The sequence below is a fragment of the Thunnus albacares genome, chromosome 2 (assembly GCF_914725855.1).
Source record: "Thunnus albacares chromosome 2, fThuAlb1.1, whole genome shotgun sequence".
Taxonomy (NCBI): Eukaryota; Metazoa; Chordata; class Actinopteri; order Scombriformes; family Scombridae; genus Thunnus; species Thunnus albacares.
This window is the reverse complement of record NC_058107.1, coordinates 22855930-22883401: the sequence shown is the minus strand read 5'-3', so window position 1 is coordinate 22883401 and position 27472 is coordinate 22855930. Positions and strand designations below refer to the sequence as shown.

Sequence of the window (27472 nt, the reverse complement as noted above, 5' to 3'; positions counted from 1 at the left end):
AGCAGGAAAAGCAGAATAGATAAAGAGTGAGGAGGTGTGTTAAGACAGACTGAGAGCAGGAGACAATGGCAGAAGAAAGATAAAAGTAGACGTGGGAAATAGACAAAGTAATGAAAACATTAAAAGAGACAATGGGCCTAATGACATATTCATCATTTTTTACTTTGTTACTGCGATTGGGAATGTGCTCCAGCGTTATTCTACTTGTCTGTCATCCCGGGGAAAGCCTCGCTGAACTGACGTGAAATTTGGTGAGCGACACATGCAGACAGACAGCAGCACGGGGAAAGGAAAAGGTGTCTGGTGACGGAGCAGAGTTCACTTGCAGGTATTCAGAGATGGAGGAGCAAGCTTCATGTAGGGCAGCTTTCCAACAGGGCATTATTCAGCCCTAAATATAGACAGGACAGAAGTAGGCTGAGCTGACAGCGCTGCCAAAAGGCCACGAAAATAAGCCATAATGTGAAGCCTTGTGTACAGTGACTGAGGACTGTGTCAGATATGCTTTAGAGGTGACTCGGGTTCTAAGTGTGCATCCATATATTTAACTCTTGTGTTTTGTTAACTTCCTGGATGTCCCCCTGATCAGACTCTTCATATACGTTATCAATCCATCAATAATTTTGTCATCTTTCTGTGATTTTGCTTTCTTGTTCTGTTCTGTACACACAACATCTTTTGCATGTCTGTCTGTTCCCTCCTGTGTTGCTCTTCCTGAGGTTTCTTACATTTTTTCCCCCCTTTAAGGGTTTTTTTTAGGGAGTTTTCGAGGGTGTAAGGACGGAGGCTGTTGTATCGCTGTACAGACTGTAAAGCCCCCTGAGGCAAATGTGTGATTTGTTATATTAGGCTATGACTATTGCCTTTTGACTGGACAGGACAGAACGGGACTTCCTCATTGTTTGGAGTCCACCAGACACAGATGTCCCACAGATGTGTACACACACAAAAATATCTTCTGACCTTATTAAAATCCGGTACGTATAAATACTGAAGTGGTAAACCTTCAATTTTGCCAGAAACTGGGCTTGGACATTTGGTGAAGGTGACAAAATACACAAATGATCATATAGCATTGTTATCACGCCATATAAGGAAATATTTCTATATCATATCATCTATATGTTATATGGGATATGCATGAAGAAAAGAGGAAAAATGCCTTTGGCTCACCAAAACACAAAGCGGGACAAAAATATGCTAAATACATGACAAGCCACATATAGAACAAATGTGGCACCATGACACCATCTAAACAAACAAAAAATGTACTATAAAGTATAGTAGTATAAAATAGTATAAAACACATGAAAGTACACGTTAAAAAAAGGCACAAAACAATAGAACATGACATAAAATACGGTGGAGAAAGACCTGCAGTTCTTCTCTTTATTTGCCAAAAACAGACAAAGAAATGTATGTAAATGTATGTTTATCATGTTATTCTACATGGTGATTTTACTTAAGTTTAGGGTCAATTAGACCTCAGAGTGATCTAACTCCCTTTTAGACCTCTCATGGATAAATTGTTAAAAATTCAACACGAGAAACAGATAAATAGTGTACGAAAATCCATTGTATTTAATCATGTTTTACAGCTATGAGACTCCAAACAGAAATGATGTGTTATTTTCTATAGCGGACTTCTGAAACATGTCATCAGTCTTTTAAATAATGTTTACAAGGGATTCTTATGAAATGAGGAAAAGTCTGTGTGTATTAAGGTGATTAAAAGCATTTATCTGTGTGTTTACATCCCTAAAACAAGGGTTACTATTGTTTTAAGGGATGACAAAGAGTTGTGTTGCTTAAAAAAAAAAAAAAAACTGCAGCAGGGTAATTTTTCTCCAACTTCAAAGCTGGGACTTCATGGGCAACCCTCTGACTCACCACACCCCCACACTGCAGTTGTAGGAAAAATATTATACTGCCAAAAGCCCAAAGAAGGAATTTTCTAGAAAATCTGCCTTTGATACACACACACACACACACACACGCACACAAGTCTTCAAACTTCCTCCGAGCTCATTTCAGCTATCCTCCTTTCTTTCACCGCACCCTCTCTTCCTCTCTCCCTCGTTATATCAACATCTAGTTCGACTGCACTGTTAACCTCCAGCGCCAGTTTAAGTGGGGCTAAGCCACATAAACACTCACACCTTTTGCACCGTGCCGTGACAAGCCTCGACTTGCACCGAGACCCAGAAACACCTACACTATATACTTCACAATTACCATCAATAGGGAATGTTCACATTCCTGCTGAAGGAAATCTAGGTTAAATGAGATAACAGGTTGGACAGAAAGAAAGCGATATAGACTGATTAACTGATATAATTCACAGTGGTGTGTTACTTCTCCGACTGCAAATTAAACACAAGGTATAAATAAAGAGCTGCAAGTAAATAAGCATGTACCCTCCTTCAGATTTCAATATCAGTGCTATTTTTAGCAGGTTATCAGGGGTGTGGTCAGTTAACCAAAACAGCTCAGGTCAACGACACTCCTCAGGGAGGCCCTACCAGGAAAGCCAACACATAAAAATATCCTGTTTACACCTTTTTCTTCTTCTTCTCTTTCCAACTGTTTTCCTCAAGTCAGCTAAGCTCTTGGTCCAGATCCAAAAAGACTCGTAGTCCTGTTTCTGTTACGCAACACTAACAATATACAGCTGTGGTTCTCAAACATGTCAAGGACCACCTAAACTGACACAAATTAGACCATATTTGATAAGATTTTTGCTTTTTAGATGTTTTAATTACAGAAAGTGCATGAAACCCATGACCATAATAGTCATACAGTCTGTTTCTGTGTTACTTATAGATGGAATTATAATGAAAATAAATGATTCCCCTTTTTGTTGGGGATCACCCTCAAGGGACCCCACTTTGAGAGGGTATGGTTTTGAATGGCTGTGTGTTGTAAACGTCTTGTTTATAGATCACAAAATGGACTCCTGTGTAAAAAAAAAAAATTATCTACCCAAACCTGCTGTGTTGAACCTCAGCTGGCCCGTACACACAGACACACACCCACTCTCTGCTCCGCTAGAGATCCTGGCAGTGACTCAGCACAGAACATTCAGGATAGGTGTGACATTCTGGGACTGACTGACTGCTGCTGTACGTGCGGAGGAAACAGGTGGTGAGATCCTCGCTGCCAGAGGAAGGGGAACGAGAAAACATTGATTCAACGTTTCGCTCGAAAATGAAGGGAGAGAGTGTGACTTTTACATCTGCATTACAAAGATACGGTAGAGTGACGAGCGGGTATTTGTTAGAGATTAAGATAGTTCCATTGTGAGTGTATGTAACGTAATTATACGTGTGATCAAGAGGGAGCTCGCCTCTTTTATTCTTTGCATATGATGTAACTCGGTCACCGTATTGTTCGATGACAGGTCTTTTCTTGCCGTCCTTTCAAACTAAAATAGCGGTTTGCATCACACTGAAACTGAATAAATAAGGACACCTCTCTTAATAACAGAGAACTGTCTGAATCCTTATTTTGTATTTTTCTAACCAACGATGCGTTTATGTTTCTCAATTCTTTCCAACTTCCCTGTCTGTAGCTCTCAGTCACAAGTACATCAGTTTCTAGTGAAGAAGTAAATTTTGAGGAACAGGTCACAAGTGTATAGTTTCATTTTAAAAACAAAACAAAACAAAAAAACGTCATTTCCTAAAAGAGATGCAGTTTTCATCAAAACAATTTTCTCAAACAGGAGTAAATAGTGCATTTGTTGGAGACTAATTTCCTGTTTTTTAAATTAATGTTCCTCTAGTGAGTATTTGCGGCAGAAGTATGGTGTTTTGCAGGATCCACTCAAAATTAACTAGCGTTTATAGTAATGAGGGAACACGTCAGCCAGGTCAACAGAGGAGCTTGTTGATGTTTTTACAGTTTTTGGACAACATTGGAGCTCTATGACACAGAGGAGTAACATTTGTATGTAGGATCAGTTCACGGTTGGTTTTAATCTTTTTTATTTATTTATCTTAAACTTTTAAGTGTCTGTAGTATTAATAAACTACAGACTTGTAGACTTTTATTTCAGCGCTCAGTGACTAAGACTTTTCATAGTTTTTCTTTTAATGTGAATCCAAGCATTCATTTATATTCCACTAGACAGTTTGAACATCATCCTCCTTTTATGTTCCAGTAATGTGGTTAAAATTTAATTTAGACACAGAGACGCTGTTCTGTGGTATTCACACTTCCACCCATCACTCATCATCTTTGGTTACTTTAAACAAACATTGATAACTTCCCATGTACAATGTTGACTACAATGTTAAATACTGTATATAATATTTGGGTTTTTTTTTTGTATTTTTCTTCTTCTTTTTTCCTTTATTTTGCAGTAGCCTTCCCATTCATCATTGTTGTTATTTAATGTTTTTGGGAGAGGTCTTTGTTTAAGCTCTTAGTTCATTAAATTAATGTAATTAGTTAAATTCATGTATAGCTGAATATTTGTAGGTACGGCTGTGTTATTATATGCATGTCCTTGTGTACAAATCAAATCTTTTTTCTAAAATAAAAAAAAAATTTTTTTGAATGTGCAACCAAATACATTTTACATTTATTGTTTGGGATGATTTAACAGATTTAACAAGAATATATTGATTATGTATCAGCTACTGTACCAGAAACAGTTCTTGTCATTTCTATACTAAACAACAAAGCTTGAAGTGTTTGTCACTGCTTGTAATGTGGCCAAAAACAAACACATTTGGTTGGTAGGAGTTTAAGATACGCTCTGACTGAGTGTGTAAATACCATCAGTCAATCTCTCAGCGAGACAGAAGCGAACCTACTTAGCTTCTGTTGGTCTTTTAATGCTCTGAGCGATGAGCATTGTACAAACAACCCATAAATCACTGTTTTTATTTGCCACTTTTCTTGGAACCAACTGGATGCCCAACGTGAGCAACCGTTCCTGCAATGTCAAAGGTTTGTCTGGCCACATTCCAGTCCAAAGGGGTCCTCTGCACACGCTCTCCCTGCTCAAGTATCTGGAACAAGTCAAGCACTCAGTGACTCCGCAGTAAATGCAGCAGGAGCAGGGACTAAATTGGTACAGAAATTCATAGTAAAATATAAACAGTTAATAGGGAGAAAAGCTGCAAGTCTGAGTCATAATTGCCACGTTTGTGCGTTGAGCTTGTTTGCAATTCACCAACGGATAATTTACTCCACACTGTTTGATGATTTATATCAGTTTCAGGATTAAAAAAAAGGAGCCTTTTTCCTTGTTAAATTCAGTTTTCCTGTTGGGAGGGCTTTATCTACTTTGACCGCATTTCATCCTAATTAGGCCATGTGAAAACACACTGATTAATAGTCTAACATAGACGCCATCCCTACGCAATGTTTGAAAAGACATCATTCCACTGGCTCAGCAACAAACACAATAAAAAAGGAAATAAAGACATTCGGACAAGAAGACAAGTGCAAGATGGGTTTATTGTCAAACTGGTTATTAAGACATGAACTTGACTAATGCCATATCAAATCTTAAACTCCGCTGTAGTAAAGTGCAGATTCAAATCAAGTTGCCCTGGGAGTCGTCATACATTTTCTATGTCTGGTTTTGAACCGTCAGGTTAAATAAACTGCAATATGAAATCCTATGAATTATGAAAAGCCCTTTTTTTTCTCAACCCACACATCTAAAGCTAATGTGCAAACAAGATAATTCACAAAGCTTTACTATTCTGTACGTTGAAGCGTCCTCCCACTCGACTGTGTCTTCAGTTCTCATACAATTGGACGACGAGTTGTACAAAATGAGCGTCCTAGCTGTAGTCTAGTTCGGAGTCTAGGAGTTCTCATGAAAAGGTTTTCTGCAGTGATTGGTTGGTTGATATGCTGCCGCTGCACATGCACAGTGGGCCAAAGATGGTGACCTACCCCAGACTTTTTTTTCTTTTTGATCAAGATTATTAAAAAAAAAAAAAGAACAGCGGCATCTTTTAAAGGTCGGCCATGTACGAGCGTTAAGAGGTCACTTCTGTGTACAAGCCTGCACACTCCAGCGGTTGTAGTCGGTTAGTTTGGCCGCTGCGGTTTCTAGTGGCAGTCATGTGCATAATGGAATCTCACATGTGTGCCACTCCAAACTCTTGTCCTCAATAATTTGTGTAAGCTCAAAAAAAAAAACAACAAAAAAAAACAAAAAAAAAAAAAACCACACACACCCTGTGGCACTCACACTCGCACGCAAACATACACACTCACTCCAATTCATTCACTCTTCTTACAACAATCAGTACAATGGTTTTGCATCCCCCTCCCAACCTCCGCCCTCCCCTTGAGTGGAGAAGGGGGGGATACTGAAGGAAACGGCAGCAATGAGGTAAACACAAAAACTCATGAGAGATATTGCACAGACAAGTGCCGGCACAGAATACAACAGTCTCTCTTTCCAACAGCCTAGCCTGTGCATAGGAAGAATAAAGCACTTATGGTGTTCGCAGACATTTAACCCCTTCTCATAAAGCTTTGTTATACACTAAAAGTGGGGACGACAAATGTACTGGAATATGCACCGTTTGGCAGATATCCAGATTTGCAGGACAATAACTAAATGTATTGTAAAAAGTACAAAAAAAACAAAACAAAAAAAAACCTAATGATGACTGAGAAAGGGTTTATGACTGTTGGCAACAGTGATGGGACAAACAAAAAAAAAAACAAAAACCTGAAGTCCCAGCATATGTAGAAATGCCTCAATCCTTGCTTTGACAAGAGAGAAGCAGGCAAAGTTGAGGCTGGGTTGGAGCCAGCATGGAGAAAAATCTCTCACGTTTCATTCAATAAATAGCATTGTGGAATATGCAAAAAAAAAAAAAAAAAAAAAAAAATCTATTTTTTTTCTAAAGCAAAAATACGTAAACCCCTTGCTCAGTTCATCCAGAGATACAACTGTCTTTTGTCCATGTTGCCATCCATCCTAATACATCCCCCACAGACAGAGCTGTGACCTGTGGCTCCATGACGTAATGAACAGAAGAAGAAAAACGGTCACTCGTTCCTCCGTTTAATCCGTTCATCGTTCAGTCCATCCCGGTTGAACAAGGACATTTTTTGTGCACAAGTTCATACTCTCCAAATGGTTTCAATTTGCAACCCACAAAAAATGTGTCTTTCAGCTCCTCAAACACCTTGTGGGTCAGGCGTTGAACTTTAATGCTCTCTAGTCCACTTCTTGGAATCACACCCTTCCCCTTTCCATCTGTCCATCCCCCTCCCTCCTCCCACCCTCCCCAAACGTCTTCACGATCATTATCTGTGGAGCAAGACGAAGGCCTCTAGTTTTTCGGGGATGTTTCCCCTGTAGTCGAGGCTGTGCTTGACGATGGCCCTGGCGGCGAGGCACTGCAGCGTGGTGTGGTTTATGGGCTGGATGACATTCCTGGCCAGCTCCTTCTCGTCCAAGAGGTCGCAGGCTGTTTGCTGGAAGGCGTTGGTGCTGTCGAAGTGAGTCCCGCATGAAATCAGCAGGTTCATGATGTCGGCGTGACCGTTGGATGCGGCTATATGAAGGGGGCTGGTGGGTAAGAATAGACAGCAGATTATAGACTGGTCCATGATACTGGTATAACTAGTGGTTGTCATGATGGAGCAACTGAAGAGCTTATTAGGTAAAAAAAAAAAACACAAACTAAATAAACAGACCTGTTGTCATCTTCATCCCGGCTGTTAACGTCTGCCCCACACTCGAGCAGGATGGAAGCGACAGTGAAGGAGGGGAACTTGCAGACGGGGTAGCGGCCCACACAGGTGGTGTTGCGGTCGACCGCCAGGTGTAGTGGACTGTAGCCGTTCTTACCGCACGGCTGGAGCTTTAGGAATCTGCAGAGATGCGGAAGGAGAAACTTTTCATTAAAAAAAAACGGCAACAAAGTGACAATGAGAGAGATGATCCATTTCATACACAAGACAATCATCTTTGTGTACATGATTAATTCAGAGGAATTTACAAAACGCCTGTGACAAAAGTTGAGTGCATTGTTAAGTTTGACTGACTGAGTACAAGACCGAGAAAAGATACAAGGCGGGGAATGACAAAGCCTATTTACAGAAATGGATCCAAAGACAGAGAAGAGAAAACAAAACCAAACATGTCTTTCCCTCAGAACCATCATATTTTCATCATGTAAAGTTCACATAAAAACACACCTATAGATGGTTTCCTTCTTGAAGTGGTCCTGCTCTGCAGTACACGGCACCTTCTCCAAAAGACAAATGAGGTGCAGGATGATAGACAGAGCCTTGCTGAGCTGCGCGGGATCGGGAGGCATCGGTCCACACTGTTTGACCGCCCGCTCAATCTCCAACACGCTCTTGGAAAGGATCCCCATCAAGTCCTCAAATGACACGGACGTCCCCAGGAGCCCTTTGGCCCTGTCCTGGAGCATGAAGGAGAAGAGCTCGGCGAACGACAGCAGACTGGAGGCTGTCATGGGGCTGAGGGGGTCCAGGTTGCTCTGTTGCATGTCCAGTGCGTACTTCCACAGGTTGATACAGCGCTCAAAGTTCCCAGAGTCAGCATAGACGGCACCGCGGTAACGGATGTAGTAAGACGTGTCTGGATGCTGTGGGCCGAGGATTCTCTCACGGATGAGCAGAGCCTGCATGCGCATCTCATCTGGGTCAGATATCAAACCGTCCAGCTCTTCTCCGTTTGTTACCTACGAACGGGACGGCAAAGTTAAGACAATGACAGGCTGCAGCGGCTGAAGTAGTTCAGGGATTCCATGTACATGCAAGGAAGTCAACAAATCAAAAGACCTGACATCAGATTGCTGCAGTAGGTGTCTGTGTGTGTGAATTTACATTTATCATTCTTTCTATTCTTTGTGCCTGAAAACACGTTTTTTGTGATACAAGCACGGCCCTCACTGTCTAGTTTTCTTTATTCTAAGTCCTTCACAGCAAATGCTCAAATCTGCAGCCTGTGTCTCGAATACTGAAGACTAGAATGCTAATTTCAAGGTTTTTCCTACACAGTGAATTTAAAAGCAGTCACCTTGTTCAAAGTCTGTGCTGCCTTTACAAAAACCTGACCACATCAGCAATAATCAAACTTTAAACGCAACGTGGAATAACTCAAGTAAAAAGACAGACTTAAATGAAAACTCACCTCCCTGGCATAGTCGTATGCCATGATGAGCTGCTTGGGTTCGGGTTTATGGACGATGTTGTTGCTGTCCGTGTACCTGAGGTCCATGGCTCTCTTCCAGTACTTTAAAGCTCCGAGCAGGTCTCTCTTTTTGTCCACAAACGTGGCTCCCAAGAGCTCCAGAGCATCGATGCGTTCCGTGTGGCTCGTCTGCAGAGGTGAGAATGTTTGTTTTTTTTCATATTTCTCCAGGATAAATATTCAATTTCATTCAAAAAACATGAAGACAAACACTCCATTGTAAAGCGACAGAGACCCTGACCTGCTGGTGCGTCGTCAGGTAATCTACGATGTTCGTGTGGCCTGTGACGCTGGCGGAGAGCAGGGGTGTCATGCCGTAGCCGTCCTGCTCCATGGATGCTCCGTACTGCAGCAACATCCGCATAATCTCCAGACTGCCCGACTCCGCGCAGTCGTGGAGCGCCGTGTTACCTACAGACAAAGGGGACACACGTCTTACATTAAGCTACAAGATTATGTTATTTATATTCAATGGTACCAGAGACAATGGCAGAGTTACCACACAGAGGCTTAGCTGGAGTTGAGAAGCAAGTCTGTTCATAAAATGTTTAAAAAGGACTTCTTAATGTTACTTTCAAGTTAACATATGTGGACAATTTTTGGCAACCTTTCTGCTACAGATGTTAGTTGGCATAAAAAAAACTGGAGAACATGTAAAGAAAACGCTGGAAAACCTGCAGATACATTTAATTGACGCATGTCTATCCATGCAGACAGAGGAAGAGGTAGTTACAGCCTTTTCTGCTAAACAACACTGGGAAACCCCAGCTGAGCCACAGCAGTTTTTAGATAAAGCAGAAATGGTTTTTAGTTGTACTGTCTGGTGTGTAGAGTGCTGGAAGTAAACAAGAAGAGCAAACTAGAAATTATAAACTAAAAAAAAAATTGAAAATGCTGTTTTCAAAAGTTTAAATAAATGTATTTTAAAAAATGTCTTGTTTCTACATTACGCCGGAGCTAGAAATGAAACTATTTACCCTGCAGCACTGTCCTTCCACCTGGAATATATTCAAAATGGCTGCAGATCATCTGATCAGATTATTGTGGATGCTGCCGCCGAGTCTCTTCCACACAACGATCGCCCGTTCAGGTGAGATGCGTCACAGTACGTGCATGTAAACGCCACTCTCTCAGACAGAAAGCCGCAGGTCATGCCGCTTCTTCTTTGTGTATAACTCAACTCAACTGCTATATAATGGTAATGTGTAGTGTGAAAAAGCTTTTCAACAATTTCTCAGCTGAATAAAATGACCTTTCCCACACACACACTCTGCAATGTTTTGAAAGTCTTCTGAGATGTTTGCTTTCAGTTGGTGGGTGTGTCACAGCATAGGTGAAACCTGGTGAGGCTGTGGTTTCGAGACATTGTGGTATTTAAAAACAGCCATCAACACATATTTTCAACATGTATTTATTTGCCTTAAACAAAAAACGGGGAAAATGGGCCTTTTCAGCTTCCATACTGGCACTCAGGACTGATGCTGGATGCAAGTCAAGTGTGAATCTGGGTATTTTTTTTAAAAATCATTTCCATTGAACATTTGAATCCTGTATTTAAATCATAAATAACAGCCTATAGTAGGGTCATGGTGTAGACAGATGTATTGAGTCTCTTCTATTCTTATAAAACAAGATGATACTATGGATCCAGATCAAGCACAATAAGTTATATTCATTCACCTTCTATGGTTTAATGACAAGTTGCCACAGTGCTTATGAAACTATAATGTGGTTAGAAAACCATTTGTTACTTGGATACTAAAAGTCTGGAGGCCTATTAAGCCTCAGCCTGTATCGTATCCTTTGTTCTGCAAACCTCTTTCAAATAAGTCATTTCAGTCCAAGAAATCAGGAGGAATTATCAATGAAAAGCATTTTTTAAAAAACGTTTCCACTGGTGGTTGTTCCTGGAGCTAAACATGGGACATATTAGGAGGAGCACTTACTGATTCCATTAATTTAAAAAGACTCCTACAAATGAATTCAGCCACTTTAAGGCATTTAACACCTCTTCACATGCATTCATAACACTTGTAACGCTGCTTTGCTTTCGCTTGCCTCTCCTGTGACCGCTCTCAGCACACTGAGGCTAATCCATATTCAAGCAGACGAGACCAAACAGGGTTAGGCAGGGATTAACCATTATTTATACCCCTTAGTTTCTGCCAAAACTACACCTAACAGATTAATCTTACTCTTCGAGACACCTTGATGTTGCAGTTATTAAAATATACAAACTGCTGCCTTTCTGCTAGTTTATTATTGACAGACAGGCAACTTGCTGCCCACATTGTAAAAACACTGTCAAATGTTCCAACACTTTTGTTGGGTGTTATTAGATAACTGGCTGCTTTCAAATTAATAGGTAACTATTCACAGTCAATAATTAATAAATGTACATGGTGCAGCGAGTGCTCCAAAGAGAAATTATTCCACTTCATCATCATGGTGCCATAAATGTGCCTCTTTTTTTGCTTCCCTCTAAGCCAGCAGTGACCAGACTTGACCTCTCTCTTTTCTGGAGTAATATGTTGAACGTAATACCCCATAATAATACTTAGTGGGCAACAAACTGATTAATTGTTTAGATGTTGATTTAGCTGTTGCACTACCATTGATTCAGTTATAGTTATATCTCTGTCGGTATTGTTATCTGATGTTGTCGGTTCGTGAAAGAAGCAGATTTATGGACTAAATTCTTCTACGGTCAACTGAGAGTTAGATAAGAAGCAACAACAAAATAGCTGGACAAATTAATAAAAACATGCAGGCAGACATTTATAAAAAGGTAAGCTAATGTAATGTGCTGAGGATGTGGATGTAACGTGAATGATACTTTCAGTTGGCTATCAAAAGGAGGGATAAGTTCCGAGATTAATGTCTACAGTCAGACATCTAATCTTCCTCTGGGTGTTCCCTAAAGTAGTATCACTATGTTATCTGACGTTTTAGCTGATCCTCTTAAGCTAAACCCAGACAATGAATAGTATTTCGGTGAACTATTGAGTGAATCTGGCTTCTGAACGGTCTAACTGCTCTGCGGTGGAGAGAACAGGTAGCTGTGGTGATGCTGGTGAGCAGGAACAACAGACGGTGAGCGGTTCTGTTCAAACAGCCAGGGTTTGGAAATGATTACTAGATTTACTGAAGAGAGTCGGTCTGTTTTATCACTGCAGATCAGAGCGACATGGATGGTGTATGAACAAGCAAACGGTGCATTTTCTACCAACCTCACCACAGACAACAACATCTGTAACTATGGTAACTGTACACTAGGCTGCAACTAACTAAGCAGTCGATTATTTTCTCAATTGATCGATTAGTTGTTGGTTCCATGAAATGTCAGAAAATGGTGAAAAAATAAAAATGTCGACCGCTGTTTCCCAGAGCCCAAGGTGATGTCTTCAAATGTCTTGTTTTGTCCAGACCAAAACAAAAGAAACTTGAAAATATTCATATTTGAGGAGTTGAAATAAAAGACTTTTTGACATTTTTTCTTTAAAAATGACTTAAAGGACCAGTGTGTAACCCACAAAAGGCCCTCTCTAGAGCCAGTGTTTGGTTTGTCCGTTCTAGGCTACTGCAGAAACATGGCGGTGCAACATGGCGGCCTCCGTGGAAGAGGACCCGCTCCCTGGGTAGATATAAAGGGCTCATTCTAAGGTAACGAAAACATGATTCTTATTTTCAGGTGATTATACACCAATTAAAACATACTTATGAATATTATATTCCATTTCTGCCATGTCTGTTCTGCTAGATGCCACTAAATTCAACACACTGCACCTTTAAAATGATGAAACGATTATCAAAATTGTTCATAACTAATCGACCCATCGTTGTAGCTCTACTGTACGCAGAGAAAGTGACAGCTGTGGCATCAAAATGCGCAGGAAAACAATTAAAAATGCATGACAAAAATGAGACTACATTTTGAGTAAAACTAAAAATCAAAACTATCTGTAATTTGACTAAAACCAATTTACATTTTTGCCAAAAGACTAAATCAAAATCAGCTGACAAAATTAGCAGACACCAACAAAACAAGTTAATCTAGAAACTTGGAAACCCTTCCCAAATCCTGGGATTAGTCTGAATACTCATTATGGGCCTCCAAACAGAATTTAGGCTACATTAAGCCACAGCGAGGAGGACGCCTCACAAACAGGTGAACTGAAGGAATTTCATAACTTGAGATGAGATGGTTTGTCTGACCGCAGATTTTAATCACTTCAATCAGCTGTGATTTTGGTGTCCTGACTATTTTACCAGTGCCTGCTTGCATTCCACCATCAAGACAGGTTTTAAATTTTTTTTTGGGAAATTTACCACTTTAAGTTATTGCATATCTAGCCCTTCCAGCTGGTTCAGCTGTGACGAGAAAGTCAATAGTCTTTCCACAACCATCACACATGTCATCAACAAGTTCAGTTGCAGCCAAATGCACTGGTTTGGGCACAATGGAGCACCTGCATCCTGCTCTTCCACGGGTCAGGAGAGTTTTGGATGTCTATGAACTGAGTGCTGACCCCCAAATGAGCTGAAGGTCTGTTTGTCAGGGAAGCCGAGGACGAGCTACAACTGAGTGGTCCCAAGGAATGGAAGTGTACGCGGCGGGCACATGTGCCTATTGTCAAGCTTGACAGATTTGAGGAAAAGGATGAAAGATTGACGCCACATATATTGCCTTATTTTTAAAATGTGGTTATTTGGAACACAGTGAGCATATAAACTAGAGCTGCAATGATTAGTTGATCCACAGAAGATTAATTGGCAACAATTTTGATAATTGGTTAGTTGTTTTAAGTAATCTTTTAAGAAAAAAAATGCCCAAATTCTAGTGTTACAGCTTCTTAAATTTGAATATTTCCTGGTTTCTTTACTCCTCTATGATAGTTACTGAATATATTTGGGTAGTGGGCTGTTTGTCAGGACAAAACAAAACATTTTAGGTTGCATCTTGGGCTTTGGGAAAAAGACATTATATGGACCAAACAACTAATCAAGAAAATAAGCGATAGATTAATCGATAATGAAAATAATCGTTAGTTGCAGCCCTAATATAAACTAGTCAGCGGAGAAGTGGACTATGGAGCAGGAGTGATTAGAGACATCACAATTAAATATTTTTTATGCCATGAAAACTGGTCAGTATTTAAATCCACTGACACGAACATGCCAGTGCCCTCTCTGAAGTCTACAGTGGTCGAGAGTTTTATACACACATGATTTTATCCCGGATATCACTATTATGCTTTTATTTTCAAGCTAGAGGCGGCTGTGGCTCAGGAGGTACAGCAGGTCATTCGATCCCGGGCTCCTCCAGTCCGCATGTCAAAATGCCCTTAGGCCAGAGTTAGTATAGTTCTGTATTTTTCATTAGTTTTTGTTTTCATTTCGTTTTTTAAAATTTTTTATTTTCAATTCAGTTTGGTTTAAGTTAGCTTCCAGAGTGGCTTTACTTGTTTCAGGTTAGTTTTTATTGTTTCAGTATCAGTTTCAATAAACACAAGCACCAATATCTCCTCGTGTTTATTGTGTTGACAAATTTGACCAAATTGACCAAATTAAAAACATTTTCTGTATATTTTAATCTTATTTTAGTTAGTTTTGTAAGTACACAATATTGTTTCAGTTAGTTTTCATTTTTTTCTAGAGTATAGCTTTTATTTTTATTTCAGTTAACCAAAATGTTTTTTACATCTAGTTTTAGTTAATTATAATAACTTTTCCTTGGGCAAGATACTGAACCCTGAATTGCTCCTGATGGCTGGATAAGCAGCACTGTATCGCTCCTGATGAGCAGGCTGGCACCTTGCACAACAACCTCTCCCATCATGTATGAATGTGCGTGTGAATGGGTGAATGTTGACATGTAGTGTAAAGAGCTTTGAGTGGTTGATAAGACTAGAAAGGCTTTACATAAATGAGTCCATTCACCATCTATCTTGAAGCCTTGTCTTGTCAGTAAAGACAAGAAAACAGCTTCACAAGCAGAGGGACAAGAGTTGTTTCAATATCAGCATATTTTAAATATTTAAAAATATACAATCCAAGGAGAAAATATGATCCTTCGGTCACACCCACAGAAATCAGTCCAAACTGAAATAATCAGCCTCATAGTTTCCCATTGCGAAACCAGAAGTTCGTGGTATTCTGTTGAGTCACTTTCAGATGGAAATATGCAAAATGCTTAACTCGACTCACATCATTGTTATTTTATACTGGTTATAGGTCTGGTCTTCACTGTCTTTTTCTCAAAATAACATGCTCCGAGATTAATGAAATACCTTTATCGTCTATCTTTTTATCATCACATCACCACTGAGAGTTTCTGTGGAGTGGATTTTAATTTAAACCACTTTAAACTCCGATAAGCAGAAATCTACAGAACCAATCAGGGGTTATCTTATCTCAAGGACAGAGATCATGTGAATAAAAGAAGAACACTGTATATTGTTTGCTTGTTAACACACTCACCTTTCACACTTTTCCTGTTGACATCTGCGCCTTTCTCCAGCAGGTACTGCGCTATCTCCTTGTGTCCCTTGTAGCAGGAGATCATGAGACACGTGTGTCCGTGTCTATTGGCCACCTCCAGGTCAGCTTTGTGCTCCACCAGGTATTTCACAATGTCCAGGTGACCGTCGAAGCAGGCTGCCCTTAGAGGGGTCGAGTTGGTCAGGGTGGTGCTGTTGACAGACGCTCCGTGCCCCAGCAGGGACTGGACCACCTTCAGGTGACCAGCCGCTGACGCGGCCCAGAGAGGGGGCGCTCCCTCGATGGTTTCCCCGTCAAAGTTCACAGACCCGCCGACCTCCACGGGAGCACTGCAGCACTCCAGCAGGTACTCCACCAGGTCCAGGTGTCCGTACCGGGAGGCCATCAGCAGCGGGGTGGCCCCATTCGTCTTCTCGCCCATCAGCTGGGTCACCTCGTGTCCATCTTTGTTCTCCAACAGTTTCTGGAGCAGCCGGAGCTTTCCGTCTCTAGCTGCGTTGAATACTGCCGTCTTTAAATCCATCTCTGAGATTTCTTTCAGTGCTAAATTAAAAAAGGCAGCTGTGTCCGTGAAACAGGCAGCTGTGGACAAGAGGAGCTCGAGACTCTTTGTTTACAACAAGCTCCGACTTTCTGGCTAACAACCAGCTAGCTAGCAATTAATTAACCTAAAAGTCCACCAACATTTCCTGAACTCCAGCTTTTAAAAAAAACTGTCATCACCGGGATGTCGTGTGAGTGTGTGTACGAATCTTTAACTCTTTTAATAACTCTGACGTTTGAGACGACCCTTGGTCCAGTAATACATTTGTCGCCGAGTTAGCGATGTGGCTAGTCAACTTCCTTGATCAGTTTTAGCTGAACCAACTAGCGTCGCTTCGCTGAACTAGCTTACACCTCTTTTATTGATCGCTCAATCGATACTCAACCACGGACATTTCCTTCTCCTCCTCCATCAGACCTGCCTCCTTTGCTTGTCACCGACCCACAACATACTCCGGAGACGGTAATTTTAGTCGTTTTCCGAGGGCCGAAATAAGAGAAATCCACCCCCACCCGAGCTGCTGTTAGCTTAGCCGGGGATAACTCGACGATAACCGAGCCGCTTTTCTTTCTCACACACACGTCGAGAAACAAACATGCAGACGTTAATTAACCCCCCCCGCCCCCCGAAAAAAAACTGTGAATAATAGTCGTCCGTGAAGCCACTCCGCCAACTGGCACGGTAATAATCTCAGCGAAGGGTTTGGTGAATAGGGAAGGCTATCCACCCACGGCTGGACCGGATGATCACGACTCAGTTTCTGTCACATCGCAAACCCAACGCAGTCTTTTCTCTCCGTCACCGCGCATGATTGACGTGTGGTTCGTCCAATCACAGAGCTGCTAGACACTGACGTAGCCATTAGAAAACCACAACAACAAAAACTAGCTCAACGACCCTGCTCTTTAAGTATCTGGGAGTTTTCTTCATGGGGAAATTATGAGATTATAATCTTTAAAAAGAAAGCTTGTTCATGTCTTGTTTGTATCTGCCGGATTAAAGAAATAATGTATGTCTGCAGAGCTGTCTGTAATAGCTTTGACTATATCACTCCCTACAGGATACAAGAAGCATCACCAGAGGATGTATCCAGAAACCTCACCCCTCACTACTAAAAAAACAAAACACCCAATTGTTTATTTACGGTGATCAAATTAATTCATACCCAGACATTTTATCAGAAAGTTTATTCAGCCATCCTAATAACTTCACAAGTTCCCAGAGTGCCTTTCAGAAATAAATGTGAGTCAATAAACCACCTGTTAGTGTACAAACAGAAAGCCAACAATGCATCAAAACTAATAAACAGTGGTGGAAGACTCAGATCCTTTACTTAAGTAAAAGTACCAATACATCAAATGTAAAATTAGTATTAGCAGCAACATGTACTTAAAGTATTAAAGTAATAGTACACAATTTGTCCCTCTGAGTGATATATTAGTATATATGACATCATTAGATTATTAATACTGAAGCATCAGTGTGTAAGCAGCATGTTACTGTTGTAGTTGCTGCAGGTGGAGCTAGTTTGAACTACTTTATATACAGTTGGCTAGTTCAGTCCAGCGGTTCCCAACCTAGGGGTCGGGCCCCTCCAAAGGGTCACCAGATAAATCTGAGGGGTCGTGAGATGATTAATGGGAGAGGAAAGAAGAAAAAACAACATTCTTATACACAAATCTATTTTCAGTTGTTGGATTTTTTTCTCCAATCTTTGGTAAAATATTGGATCATTTGAACATTTATTGAAATGAAATCATGTGAGAAGTTTAGAGGGAAAAATCACTATTTGGTGAAGCTGTTAACAACTCAGACATCTGAAATGTGACCCCGACTACACACTGCTTTTTGTAAGACGTCAAAAGCCAAAAAGGTTAGAAACCACTGGTTTAATCTTTAACAATGTGTTGTATTTTAAAAGCTTGTTATATTATCCATTGTGTCAAATCTCCATCTGAAAAGGAACTAAAGCTGTCAGATCGATGTAGTGGAGAGGAAGTATAAAGTAGCATCAAATGGAAACTCAAGTACAAGTACCTCAAAATTCCACTGAAATACAGTACTTGAGTAAATGTACTTAGTTACTTTCCACTACTGCTGACGGAGAACATATTGTGAAAAAGGGAAATAACACAGGAAGCAAAGCGAAAACAGAGATAATTAATGGCTTTATATATATATTTTTTGAGTTAACTCGGGGTCCCTTGAATCATGTGAAGTTTCAGTCAGTTGTGACCAAGTTACAGTTTAACAAGGCCAAAGTTTAGCCAAAAACATTAATGCTTGCTGAGTCTTTCTCATTGTGTTTATGGCAAATTTCATATATGAACACAGTGATGTCTTCTAGATTCGGAGATTATCTGACATTATGTCACCTTAATTGATGTCACAGCTGAACTTCAAAATGGCTACATTGTTCTCTTTAATGTTTCAGCCATGTCTGTGTCTTAAGAGACAAAAATTGCCTTCAGATTTTGTTTGCAAATCAGTGAATAGTGAGAGTGAGAAGCACTGATTTTCACATGACTCCTGGCTGAAACTACTAACCACTTCCTGCTTGGTCTGAGCCTGCAATTATTGTTTTTAGTGCTTCTTGCAGACTCAAATGTTGAAACCTCAATAAACATATTTCTCTGACAGTATAACAATTTGAATCAGATGATGAAAAACTTAATCACTGCGGAAAAGGTTGGACGCACTAAATGTTAGAGCTGCAATGATTAAATGTGAATCTTTTCTCCTCTATGACAGTAAACTGAGTATCTTTGGGTTGTGGACTGCTGGTTGGGACAAAACAAGACAACTGAAGATGTCACCTTGATCTTTGGGAAACAGCGATCAACATTTTTTACCATCTTCTGACATTTTGTGGACCAAACAACTTATCTATAAATTGAGAAAATGACCAACAGATTAATCCATTATGAAAATAATTCTTAGTTGCAGCCCTACTAAATTTTTAGCCAAGCTATCAAATCTTCTTTCCTTTTCTTCCTTAAAAGGAATTTCTGCTGTCTGAGTGACCAATGAGGGAATCAACTCTCAAATAACAACTACAACTCAAAATGACCAGAATAGTCTTATATTCAAGCAATATTTTGAAAACAAATTTTACAACAGTGCTGTATAAAATCAATATCAGCCCACAGATAAATAAGTTGTTACAATTTAAACAGCAAAGGCAGAATTAGATATAACAATGCATGGGAACCAGTGAAAGTTTTAATAACAAGTCAGTGTGCTTAAAACTGTTGGCATTGCCACTTCAATGTATTTTCAAACACAATAACATTCAGGTTTTTTTCCTTTTCATCTCCCACGGCGAGTCACATAGATGTTATAAAGATCCTAAATGTAACTTTTGAATTTTAAGGATACATTTACCTACCAAATTGAAGCACGACTTTAATCAGACGTGTAATTCCCAACAAATGGAATCTAAAATGCAAAAACCAACATTTTTTTTAAAGAAATTGGGTCCCTCCACATCTCTAATTTTCAGTCCTTCAACCTAAATACAAACTTTTGTACAAGTGTTTGAGCCAATATTAGAGTTAAGGATGGCTTAGTCTCTGTACAGCAGATTCCAGTCTCCTCTCATTACTCATCTAAAATGACAAAGCTGATAAAAGCAAACACAGTATCTACTCTTTCTCACTCTATACAGTGAGTTTAATAACAAAGACAAAAAAAAAAAATGCAACAGATTTTTCACAATGAAATGCAACCAACGTGGAGAAAACCTTGGCTTGCCAGTGTGGTTTGTAGTGACCCAATGCTCTGCAGATAAGGAGAGAAATTCTCAGCTTTCTTACATTCTGAGTATGTTTAGTTACAACTTCCCACCCCTTAGTTATTTCAGTGCACAGTTTGGGCTGAAAAATGGATAATAGATCAGAGGGTATGAGATGATGGGGGTAGAACTCTGCAAAAAAAAGGACAATTTAAAAAAAAAAAAAAAAAAAAAAAAGAGGGAACACAATTAGAAATTATTTCAAATATTTAAAGTACTTGAGGTTTGCTTAAACTACATGTTTAAGCTGCTTCAACGCCTCCAATACAGATAGTTTTAAGCAACACAATCAAGCCTTTCTTCAGGTTATTTCTTTTACACCTCAAAAACCTTTCAAACACATACAACCTTTATGCTTAAGACTCATTTGCATAAAGTCTCTGAGAACAGCAGTGCTGAATGACGTGTCAGATTGTACGACCTGGCAGTTTTGATATGATCTAATATCTGATCAGCACTGCTGTTCTAACCGACTCTATGCATACGAGCCATATATGGATAAACAAAGTGATGAATCAGATCCCAGGGCTCAGAGACTGTTACGATCCGACGCGTGTTGTAGTGGTCTTCCTGTCAGAGAAGAAGCTTCTCAGCAGGACCACCTGGCTGATGCTGACAACCAGAAGGATAATGGCTTCTCCGATAGACCAGAACGCCACACGAGTGTTGAGGTCCTCTGCCCTGCTGCGTCCCTGGGCCTCACGGAGGCGGAAGTGTGTCTGGTAGTCGATGACAGACTTCAGGGCCTCATGGATGGACACGCAGGCTGATTCCATCTGGAAATGTTCCGAAAATAGAAGACCAATACAGGATATTTAGTTTGTGGATGGAAAATTAGTAATTGTCCAACTAATATCAAGATCATTTTAAAGATCACTTTCATTTACAAACTAGAGGGTAGTAAAAAAAACCTCCCATGTTATGAAATCCTCCAACTTGTAAAATGAAAAGACTTGAATTCAAGTCAAAACTTCCCTCTGAAAAAGGGCATGATGTCACATTTCTAATGTAGCATATAAATAAATATTGATCATAGCGATCACAAACTGTTAGTTAACAGTGTATAAGAGTGATGCAACAGTTTGTAATTTGGTAGTGTGTTAATGTTCTAAAAACGGTGATGAAACACACTAAAATAATAACTTCTCCATTTCCAAACACAGTGAGAGATGTGTTTGGAAATGTGTTTCTAATGACAGAAATATAATGTGGCTCCACCTTTAACCAGACTTTATGACCCCACAACCGTCCTTAACTAGTTTATGGTGTTAAGTGGCTGAAATAGTTCGTATTTCACTGTTCTTAAGAAAAATATTAAACAAGTGAGTGAACACAAAAGCCTGCAAACATATGATGGAGGATCTTTTATTAACACTGGCAGGAGCAACATGTTTCACTCGGTGCTTCATCAGGCTCATGAAAAACTATACTACCATAAACACTTGTGCTTTATCTTTTTTTTTTTTTTTTTTTTTTTTTTTTTTTAAATGGACTACATGCAAATCTTGCAGTTGCCAGCTTGTCTAGCCCTGCAGTACATGCTGTATACAAAGCTTTTTTTTCTCTTTTTCAATGTTTCACCAGTTATTTTGCCTTCAGAAAACACAGTTTAGTGAAAACATGTTAATGTTAAATGTTAACATGTTAAAATATAACAGATTGTGTTAATAGTATTAAAAAAAAAAAAACACATAACAAATTCAGGTAATAACTGATTGACAGATGTGGTGGTGAGGGTGTGTGTACTAAATAAAAAAAAAGATGTCCATCCTTGTTACAACTATAGATCTTCACAAACTAACTAGTGCCAAACACACTCACACAGGTGTTTCAGTCATTATGACAAGTTAAACCTCTTTGCAGGTTCCAACTGGGTGGAGCTTTGCTGGGCATTTGCAAAGGTCAAAAAACTACAGATGTAGGTTGGCCCGCCCCAAGAGGTGCAATGAAACAAACAGCAGAGTGAATGTGTAAAAGTGCATCATCTCATGTTGTTTCATGTGCTGCCTGGAAAATGGGAATGTAGTTCTTAGTTAAAATATAATAAATTTGGCTGTGCAGTGTTACACAAAGCAGATAGTATGTATACAAATATATGCCATTCCTTCACACACACAAACACATAAAAACACACTCACCTGGGTGAGAGCAGTGACTCTGTTCTCATTGGGGAAGAGCGGGGGGTCATCTCCGACCTGGAAGTCAAAGTAAACCGTCTTGTGGGTGAAGGTTGAGAACTCATTACTGAAGCAGAACTTGTAGGTGCCGTTCTGGGCTGCTGTGAAGGTAAAGCTGTCATATTGCTTCTTCATCTCCTTGTAGAGTGTAGTGCCATCTGGGTTCTCCAAACGACAGTCCACATCATAATGGCCGCCTGTCACCACCTGGAAGGAAATAAAGACGGAAGTATTCGATCAGTCAATCATTGATTAATGACCGAGGTCGGTGGAATTCAGGGATTAAAGCGAGGAGCATGAGAAGTTGTCCAGGAGGAAATGTATAAAATGTACTGAATTAAGTATCAAGTGAATTTAAAACTGCTCTATGCCTGAAATCAGGCATGGTGCCTGTGAACTTTCACCTTTGAGAATTTCCTTTCAGTACAGCATGGACGGTAAGCTCAATTCAACAGTGTCAATAACATCAAACATAGACAGATAACAGCATCACATTAGACACATGACAGACAGCAGACTGTGGTTGTACTGGGCAGCTTCCAGGTATGAATGTGTAACTGTGTGAATGTGATTAGGAAAAAAAAAAAGAAAAAAAAAAAAAGGGACATTGCTCTCAGAGATACTCCCCCGAATCAATAAAGATCACAGATTACCACAAGACAGAAATCACAGACAATATTTACAAGGTTGACACAGAGGTTTTAAGTGAAGGTACATCTGTCAGGGTTAGTGAGAAGAGTCCAGAGTCCTTATTGCAGTGGGGGAAAAAACAGTCGGGATGATTTGGAGGGCAGGGACCTGTAACGCCTCCCAGAGAGCATCAGCTGGAAGAGGTGGTGAGCAGGGCGAGAGGGGTCAGAGATGATCTTTTTTGCTCTTTTGATTGTGTGTTTGTGAATTAGTGATTCAACTAATGGGAGGGAGGTGCCAATAATGTTGGATAATTTGCGCTGCAGTTTTTTGCTTGTTCAACTGTCTGTGCTGCCGTACCGGACTGTTATGGACAAGGTGATTTTGCTCTCACTGATGGCTGTGTAAAACTGAAGGAGGAGGTAACAGTAACATACTGGCACAATATCTTTATTCCATCATGCATTGTGCCAAGTAGTACAGTGAGAAAGTGGAAGGGTGGACAATGTGGACAAAACTCATGTCATAATGCCCGTCACATCCAATTCAATCATGTTTATTAAATTTTTAACAGGAACAAAATCCCATAATCTCCTAAAAATAGATGTTCTAGAGTATTTAATATTTCATGCTTTGTCAGACTTAGACATGACAACTACGAACTACAAAATATCTTGTCTGCTACTCTTTAGTTTCAAAGGCAAATCTAATGAAAGCTAAGTGGTGAGACAAAAAATTACTCTCTAAGACAGATGTGGACATATACTGAGCCTGTTTTAATATCTGCCTTGAAATGATTGTTTGGCAACTTCAATTTGGCACAGAAAAAAGAAAAACCCTGAAGAAAAACTGGCAAACTGCAAGATCACTGGTATTGTGTAAGGGCTGCAGGCCATCTCTAACAAAACAAAGAGGCCACAGACCCTTTTCATTTTCTAGTTTCTTAAGTCTTCTGTGACAGTAAACTGAATATATTTGGGTTGTGGACTGTTGGTTGAGACAAAACAAGACATTTGAGGACATCACTTTGGGCTCTGGCAAACAGTGATCGAAACAACTAATCAATTAAAATCGAGAAAATAATAGACTGATTAATTGATAATGAAAATAATCATTAGTTGCAGCCCTATTCATATGATTTATGTTAAAATTAATATCAGTAGTAATATTAGTATTTTATATTTCCCACAGAGATAGACAGTTTGCTTATAAGGACAAGATCTACCAGTTTACACTTTAAATATTGAGCATCAGTACAACATTAAAGGATTGGTTCACAATTCAAGAGGCTATTAAGCCAAAAACTACAAGTTGGTTTATCTCATAATGACTTAAAATTAATCACATGACATTAAAGTTTGATACTCATTATTTCCAAATTTCACTAACAAGAGATCATGCCACTTGCAGTTAAAGGATAGGTTCACAATTTTTCCAAGTCTGTCTTAAAACAACAGTCAGGCACCCATATTAACAGTGTAATCATTCCTCCTGTTCATACTGACTGTTAAAAGATCCCCTTCAAATGTGTTTTCAATGTAAGTGATGGGGGACAAAATCCACAGTGTGTCCACACAGTCACTTTGTGAAAGAATGCATTTATAAGTTTATCTGAAACTTATGAGGTTTCAGCTGTCTGAGTTAGTCATATCAAGTGGATATCTGCCACATTTACAGTCTTTTTAGCATAAAATTCCCTCTTTGTGTTTCCTCAGACAGTGTTTCCCTGTTGAGCTGCGGTGGACACATAAGCCCCTTTCACACATGCAGCCTATCCCTGAAATCAGGAACACTTCCGGCATCGGGTCATGTGTGAATGGGAGCAGGGATTGATAGTCAGAGAAATCTGTCCCACCAATTGACCTAGTTACATTTCAGGGAAAGTGCCAGTACGGTTGTGTTGTGAATGAAAGCAGTAAGATTGCAGGGACAAGCGCATAAATGCTTACGTCCATGACGAAAGGCGCTTTCACTTGGAGCGAGCGAACCAATGTCAAGAATCTGCTGATGACATATTTGAATCTGTGACTTGTTTACGGTTGCCTTGCCAATGTTTTTGCGGGTGATTTGATAACTAACAAGTAATACAATTTCTTTTTTTTCCAAGAATGGCTGGAAACTGAACATATTCAGAAATAAGGGAGCTCCTCTCAGTCTACACACAAGAGACATCTTCCGCCGTTTATCTCCGCTACAGGTCTCTGCACAACCCTGCATTTAAACATAAGAAGATAGCATAACTTGAACATAAGAAAGTAGAAATAAGTAGCCAACTAGTGTAAAATAACATGACGCTGTGGGCTGGTTTTTCTACTGTCCTCCCCAATTTTTTGGTCAACAGAAGTTACTGGTGCATTATGAAGGGATCTTCTAATGATCAGTATGAACAGGAGGAGTGATTATGGCAAGAAAAACCTATTTCAATGTTCATTTGGGCACCAGACTATTGTTTGAAGATAGACTTGAAAAATTGTGAACCTGTCCTTTAATGTAGTATTGATGCTCGCTCAATCCTTTAAACCGGTGGAACCGGTCATTTAATACACACAAAGGGGGGGAAAAAGGTTTAAGTCCTGCGTGTGTTTCAAGTATCTACAAGTCTAGTTGCTCTTGACTCAAGCCTTTTGGATACCTTTGCGTGTATAAAGTAAATAAAGTTTTAATATAAAGCGGTTCCTACCTGCTACTGTTAGTTTCTGAAGCTTGATGATGCCTTTTAAAATGAACTCTGTTTAACTCTTTGAAAATGACAACTTGCTATAATAACAGGGTTTAAGTCACAAGCTTTGGGGTCGACACACCTGGTTTTTCGTAATGCAGAAACACTCACCTGAAACTCCAGCGTACACTTGGTGCCAATGATGATGTCCTCGTAGAAACACTGCTTGGCGTTGTCTGGCAGCTCAAAGGTGAGCTCGGAGCCCAGCACCCACCCACAGAGAAGCTGGGCCCACAGCACCTGCAGTAGCACCCGCAAGGATCCGTACATCCTCAAGACCAAGAGCCAAAAGCTTCAGAGGAAAAAAATCTGAGCCAACCTGTCGAAAGAAACACGAGCAGACATCATATTTAAAATCAATATAGAGGGAGATTTAAAAAAAGAAGAGTAAAATGGTGACAAAGCAAACCCGGACATTGATATTAGCGACAAGTTGTTAGCTTAAAGCTAACTAGCTAGATGTCTGGCCTTTATACTAAAGAGCCAGGAAGCCACTTGGGATTTGTAACATTTCTCTATGGTCAGTGTATTCGTCCATTATGGACGCAATCATTATAATTTAAGTATAATTAAACTGAAACGTTATAATTTCTGAATTAATTGTTTTATTTCAGTGAGCTTAGCTACTCACCTCAAACTGCTCACCCGGATGCTACTAATGCCAAGTGACGTTTTACAGACGTATCACGGCATTGGCTAACGTTTCTTAAAGTCACGTCTCTCGCTCTCTCCCATTGGTCGAAAAAGAAGGGGCGGGGCGCTTGTGAGATCACGTGGGCCACGTCCACAGGCGTTAAAATGAATCTTCCCTATTTCAATACATTTCAACGTGGCTGCAAATACTCATATGAAAATACATCTCAGAAATGGATACGTCATGTTTTAGCCTAGTTTTTTTGAAATCTTGAAATCTAATCTTTTAAACGCTTTGAGTTTAACTATGAATGAAAAGTGCGGTACAAATTAAACATTATTATTATTATTATTATTATTATTATTATTATTATTATTATTATTATTATTATAAACGTTTACAATATGTGTAAAACAGATACCCGCTTTCAAACTCCAACTCACTGCAACCCATTTTCATTCTTTTTTTATTTTAGGCAGCCTCCAGTTATGACACAATGGTGTAATTCCTGGCAGTACCTCAGATTATGTAAAGGCCTCTGGCATCTATTTAAAGGATGGGTTCTCTTTTTTTCCAAGTCTGTCTTAAAACAACAGTCAGGTGCCCATATGAACACTGAGAGAGGTTTTCCTCACTGCAATCATTCCTCTTGTTCATACCGGCTATTAAAAGATCCCCTTCAAATACACTTTCAATGTAAGTGATGAGGGACAAAATCCACAGTGTGTCTGCACAGTCATTTTGTTCAAAAATGCATTTATAAGTTTATTTAAAGTTTACATGAGGCTTCAGCAGTCTTGATGTGGGTCATATCAAGTGGATATCTGCCACATTTACAGTCTTTTTAACATCAAATTCCCTCTTTGTGTTTCTTTAGATAGTGTTGAGCTGCAGTGGAAGTATAGTGACAACAAAGGGGACTTTTTCTTCTAAAAATAATGTTTTGACTCATTTGGACAGCTGAAGTTTCATATCAGGTTCAGATAAAGTTTTAAATGCATTTTTGTACAGAAGAAGGCTTGTGGATTTCGGCCCCCATCACTTACATTGTAAGTGCATTATGAAATGATCTTCTAAAGGCCAGGATGAACAGGAGGAATGATTATAGCAAGAAAAACATGTTTTAATGTTCATTTGGGCATCTGACTATTGTTTTAAGACAGACTTGAAAACTGTGAACCCATGCTTTAAAGGAGTTTATCCTGAGAACTGATGATATGTCTGAATCAGTGCTTCTTTTGGATATATTTAGTAATATTTTTA

At 39.7% G+C, this 27472-nt stretch overlaps 2 protein-coding genes across 2 annotated transcripts; both read right to left on the bottom strand.

The window, feature by feature from the left end:
* Window positions 1-5450: 5450 nt before the first annotated feature.
* fem1c (fem-1 homolog c) lies at window positions 5451-17030 on the bottom strand. Its single transcript, XM_044373826.1, has 6 exons — window positions 15692-17030; window positions 9453-9622; window positions 9152-9340; window positions 8188-8699; window positions 7684-7860; window positions 5451-7555 (listed from the first exon to the last, which is right to left on the bottom strand). The coding sequence occupies exons 1-6, from the start codon at window positions 16233-16235 to the stop codon at window positions 7291-7293; spliced, it is 1857 nt and encodes a 618-aa protein (XP_044229761.1). The 5' UTR covers window positions 16236-17030; the 3' UTR covers window positions 5451-7290.
* Window positions 17031-19322: 2292 nt separating this feature from the next.
* Window positions 19323-26298, bottom strand: tmed7 (transmembrane p24 trafficking protein 7). Its single transcript, XM_044373814.1, has 4 exons — window positions 26207-26298; window positions 25687-25894; window positions 22188-22433; window positions 19323-20825 (listed from the first exon to the last, which is right to left on the bottom strand). The coding sequence occupies exons 2-4, from the start codon at window positions 25843-25845 to the stop codon at window positions 20589-20591; spliced, it is 642 nt and encodes a 213-aa protein (XP_044229749.1). The 5' UTR covers window positions 25846-25894; window positions 26207-26298; the 3' UTR covers window positions 19323-20588.
* Between the last annotated feature and the right edge of the window lie 1174 nt (window positions 26299-27472).